Source organism: Galeopterus variegatus, unplaced genomic scaffold, assembly GCF_000696425.1.
Source record: "Galeopterus variegatus unplaced genomic scaffold, G_variegatus-3.0.2 Scaffold380, whole genome shotgun sequence".
Lineage (NCBI taxonomy): Eukaryota > Metazoa > Chordata > Mammalia > Dermoptera > Cynocephalidae > Galeopterus > Galeopterus variegatus.
Window position 1 is genome coordinate 429770 of NW_007726491.1, and position 5297 is coordinate 435066.

General features: G+C 51.5%; 1 protein-coding gene across 1 annotated transcript in view; it reads left to right on the forward strand.

The window, feature by feature from the left end:
• Positions 1-4171, forward strand: part of BDH1 (3-hydroxybutyrate dehydrogenase, type 1) — a 42501-nt gene extending 38330 nt beyond the window's left edge. The window contains 4 exon segments of the mRNA XM_008568147.1: positions 1645-1797; positions 3381-3634; positions 3636-3741; positions 3744-4171. Coding sequence (XP_008566369.1) covers positions 1645-1797; positions 3381-3634; positions 3636-3741; positions 3744-3847 — 617 coding nt within the window. The 3' untranslated portion in view covers positions 3848-4171.
• The last annotated feature ends 1126 nt before the right edge of the window (positions 4172-5297 follow it).

The following is a 5297-nucleotide window of genomic DNA, read 5'->3' on the forward strand; positions in this document are numbered from 1 at the left end:
GTGAGCACCTTATGTGTACGGCATTGAAGGGAAGGAGCCACGGGCAAGGAAAAAGTTGAAGTTGCATAGAAAAGAGAGAAGGATGGATGGCTTATGGTTTGGAAGATGGAGGATGAGGTGGATGAGGTGTCGGCATGGCAAGTGGAGACAGGCTTCCTGCAGAGGAGAGGGTGGAGACTTGGGGAGTCTGCCAGGAGAGGGTGAAAGGTGTGGGGTTGTCCTGTGTGCCTCTTATGGCGTCATTAGCATCACTGGGAGGGCACAGCTGAGGCCTGAGAGCAGTGTGGAGTTGGAGTGAGCTGTTCACAGATACATTGGTAACCAGCAATTTCCTTTCCCTAATACATGTCCTTAATTCTCCATAATTGAAGGAAAGGCACCAGAGGTCAGTTGACGAAGCTTTAATTTGGGTAACGGGGAAGGAAAGCAGCTAGAGCCCAATTATTCTGTCACTTACACAAACTCATTTCCATGATTAACTCAGAAAGTGAATCAGGGCTGAGTTCCCATAGGCAGGGGACAGCAGGAGGGGACCCCTGCCCTGAGGTGGCGCCTTGGGAAGGAGATCAAGCCCTGAGGGTTTTCACAGCAAAAGGGAGGCTCTGCCCCATCCAGTCCTTGCACCCCAAGAACTGAACTCAAAGGGGCCCTGAAGACAAGGCTGCCTCCTCATTACCACTCCCCCAGTTCAGCTCTGCCTGTGCCTTACTGGGTAAACTTAAGCCTGTCCTTTCCTCTCAGGCCTCAGTTTCCCTAGTTGTAAGATTAGCTAATAGACTAAATAAACTCCAAGGAATCTTCCAGCACCAGCGTTCTCCAAGTGTACAAAAGCCAGCTGTCCCTTAGCTAGTCTTGCAGGAAACAGTCAACTCAAATACACTGCGAGAGTATGTGTTTCCTCTGACCCTGTATTCAGCCCTGTGGAACCACACGAGGCTGGGGAAGAGGTCTCTACCTGCAAAGACCAGATGTATACTTGTGGGAAATTGGTGAACTGGTTACTGTGTCACAGGGCCCTACCCTGTGATTACCAGCAAACGGTGGTTCAGAGGAGGTAGATGAGAGAATGGAGTAATTGTTAGGAGGGTCTCAAGCTGGAGCAGCATCTGCCCTGGTCATGGATCCACACTTGGCTTGACTGAGCCTTGGCTGAGCCTCTAACTTGATGTGTGACCTTGAAGCTGGGTCTTCTCTCTGGTCCTCCAGAGGGGGCTTGGCCAGGAAGACCCTGAGGTTTCCCTGGCTTCTGACAAGAGAGAGAATATAAGTGAAAGCTCTGAGGCAGGAGTGAATAAACAGGTGTGGGGTGCAGGGTGTGGGGTGCAGGGCGAGGGGATGAGACAGGGTGCAGGAGAGTGGAGGTGAGTGTTTGAGGTGAGCTGGGAGGCAAGGCTGGGGGACCCAGTGCGGGGTCCTGATGGGCCCAGAGAATTGATTCAGGCAGGGTCACAAGCAGTACTTTAGGCTTCTCTATCTCTTGTCCATCTTAGGTGACCTTGGAAAGTTTCCCGAGAACCTTGGACAAGCAACTGGGAAGTCACAGGGAAAATGGACAAATGCTGGGATGGGGATGGGCTGCAGGCCGCTGGGCAATGTCTGAGCCCGAGCCCACATAGTGACTGCGGTCTGTCCTCTCCTGTCCAGGTATGTGGGGCCTAGTTAACAATGCGGGCATCTCAACATTCGGGGAGGTGGAGTTCACCAGCATGGAGACCTACAAGGAGGTGACAGAAGTGAACCTCTGGGGCACAGTGCGAGTGACGAAATCCTTTCTTCCCCTCATCCGAAGGGCCAAAGGTAAGTTGGAAAGGGTGCTCCTTCCTGCTCCCTGGGCTTGCCCCACCTGTTCATTATTGCTCTGAATGGAAATACCTGTCCTGGCAGATCTAGTATCTACAACCCAGCAAGGCTGAGCTCATGGATTCCAGGAGCCATGCTGGATCTGGAGAGGTGCCATGGCCAGGTAGGGGGAGAGGGGTGTGTGGTTTTCAGAAAGTAGGGCAGCCAGCTATGCACCAAAGGCTTAAAGATTACAGCAGCAATCCACTCTGGGAACCTAATCTACAGAAATAATCACCCTGTGTACAAAGCTGTGTGTACACATCATTGTAGCAATAGGGTATGGCTAAGTAAAATTTGGCATATCCATTCCATGGGTTATTACCATAACTAAAAAAAATGAGACAATTGTGGTATTATGAAAAAAACCTAATAATCAGGATTAGAAGTGTGGAAAACAGATAAAACACCCAAACCATGTTGGGTAGCTAAATGTAAGCACACTACTTTAGAAGTCTCTGACTCTGATTTTCTCCCTAGAATAGCAAACACCTGTGGCAAAAAGGACAAGATTCATAGATTTATCCCCAAGTCCTAGCGACAACAGGAATAAACAGAGAGCAGCTGTAGGATTTTAGAAGAAGACCTCAACCTTTCAGTGACTTCAAACTTAGAGGTTTCTGAAAGGCACCTCCCTACGGTGCTCAGGACGGGCTGTGGGTTGCTTCCTGGGTGCACACCAGGGGTGAGCTGGTCCCAGGTGTGCCTAGGCTTACTTGGCTGGGCTGAATGGGATCCACTTCCAACCCCAGTGTCTGCAGGCTGGGCCTGTGGCAGAGGGCCTTATAGGTCACCACTGTCTTCCAGTGCCCGAGACTCAGCCCTCATGTTCTAGCCTGGAAGTCAGGTTCAGAAATCCCACACCTGCCCCAGCCTGCTCCTCTGTTTGTTGGGTTGTCTTGGGTTCCAGCCAGGGTGGAATGCGGTTGGGGAATTTAGCCTAAAGCACAGGTCCTGTCCTCTTTCAAGGTGGCCTCAAGGGCCTCCCTGCCAGCCGCTGGCCCTGGGGTACTCCTTCTGCACTCCCACCTCAATCCCTAGTGTTGCCATCAGCAGAGACACTTTGACTTATTGTGTCACTTAACTGTCTGCACGTATTACTATTTGATCTGGGTTTCAAGCTCCATGAGGGTAAGGAGGGGGTTTCGGGCTATATTTCTCCTAGATCAGCATCAGCCCTTGCCTGTAGTGAGCTCTCAGCTTCACACAGACACAGCCCTCTAGCCCACATTCTCCCATTGCTTTTTCACTCCAAATTATCATCCCTGGTCAGGGCTCTGTCTGGTTTTTGAGTTTGTTGTGCCCTCCTAGTTTGCAGGCCTGCTTCCCACGCATTCCTCCTTCCCCGTCCTGCCTGGCACAGCCGGGCACCCGGGGAAGCTTAGGGATGCAGATGTTGACGTGTGGGCCTGGGCTGGCCTTGACTTCTGACTGAGAAGGCCCCTGCCTCTGGGTGGCTCAAAAGTGGTTCCTGCCAGGCCCCAGCCCTCTGCATCACAGGCAGTGCCATCTGAGCAGGTGTTCGCTGTCTCCCTCTGTAGGCCATGTCGTCAACATCAGCAGCATGCTGGGCCGCATGGCCAACCCCGCCTGCTCCCCGTACTGCATCACCAAGTTTGGGCTACAAGCTTTCTCTGACCGTCTGCGCTACGAGTTGCACCCACTGGGCATGAAGGTTGGTGTGGTGGAGCCCGGCAACTTCATAGCTGCCACCAGCCTCTACAGCCCTCAGAGCATCAAGGCCATCGCCAAGATGTGGGACGAGCTGCCTGAGGCTGTGTGCAAGGATTATGGCAAGAAGTAGCAAGAAGTACTTCGATGAGAAGATTGCCAGTATGGAGACCTATTGCAACAGTGGCTCCACAGACATGTCCCCTGTCATCCATGCTGTCACACACGCCGCCACCCCTACACCCGCTACCACCCCATGGACTACTATTGGTGGCTGTGAATGTAGATCGTGACCCGCTTGCCTGGAGCGATCTCTGACATGATCTACATACACTGAAGAGGTTGGCAGTGGTCTCTGTCCAGGAGCCCTGGTGGGAGAGGAGGAAAGAGGGAGAGAGGAAGGAGCTCATGTAGTCACCTCTTGATTATCCAAATGTGGGTTATCCACTGTCCCCGGAGGACCCGTTACTGGTTTTAGCATGAACCAGAGGGAATAACTCAGCCTGACTTGTCTGCATATTGAGTGGCTTGGACCTTCACAAAGGATATGGTAGTGGCAGGCAGGGGCCCTAAACCTCAGGGCAAATGTGGTGCATCCATCTGTCTGGAGTTGATTTCATGCAAAAATTTTGAGGAAACATCTTTATATTAAAAACAGATTTATTAAAGAATAGAATCCAAATGTTTTTACATTTTTAATCCAAAATATCAGTTCAAATTTTTTATCTCATTTGATCCTTGAGCCAGCCTCATGAGTAAAAAGGACAGCTTTTTAAAATTTTGTACATGAAGAATTTGTAGCTCAAAGAGTATACACCAAATAACCCTTTTATTGCTTATAAATGGCCCCAGTCATCTGTTCCTGCCACGGCTGTGGAAACACTTCACGTTTTGCATTCCAGGGCTATTTGGGATCCGTTTATCCAAAAACCCTCTGACCAACTCTATGTCCTTGCCTGAGCCATACACACCAAGTCCCACTGTGTGCCTCCTAGCATGTCCACGGTGCTGTGTGACTGGTGGGCCCACAGCCAGTGATTCAGGGCCGGCTGTATGGAGGGAGTGAGAATTGTTCTGGAGGTTTCCATTTGCGATTTCTCCAACCTTTTTTAGGACTTAGGATAGACTTTTATGGAGGTGCTCTTTGGCTAAGAGGGCAGGTTGTTTCTGGTTTGAGTCTGTATGGTTTTGCCAGGTGTGGGGCTGGTGTTGATGGGTCATTCTTGGCAGGAGCAGAAGTGCCAATGCTCGGTACTGTGGCACCTTCTCCCCTGGGTATTGGTCCAGGTTCCCTGTCTGCCTCACATGGTGCTGACACACACACACACACACGCACGCACGCGCACACACACACTCCTGTTCTGCAAGGCTTCTAGGCGGCCTTCACTGATAGTATGCCTTCCTCTTGTGGACTTATTTTTAATTAAGACGCCAGGCCATTGATAGGCAATCTGTGTTATCACTTCTTGGATCTGGGTTTGAAAACTGCCATCCCTGCAATTTCCCAGGGCCCAGATATTTGGACCCAAACCAGGCCCCACCATCCTCCAGGTGGCTGCAGGCCTAGGGCAGGGTCCCCAGTGCCAGCCAGCCGTACAAACTAAACTAGCATTTCTGCCTCTCCCTGGGAGGGCTAGGCCTGCCACTAGAGGGCGGCCCTCCACCTCCGCAGCCAGCACCAGACGACTCTGTTCCAGACTCAGGAGCTTTCACCCAAGCCTGAGATCTCTCCAAAGGTTCGGGATCCCCACCCCAGAACTATCTGGGAACAAAGAAGCAGGGCCCTC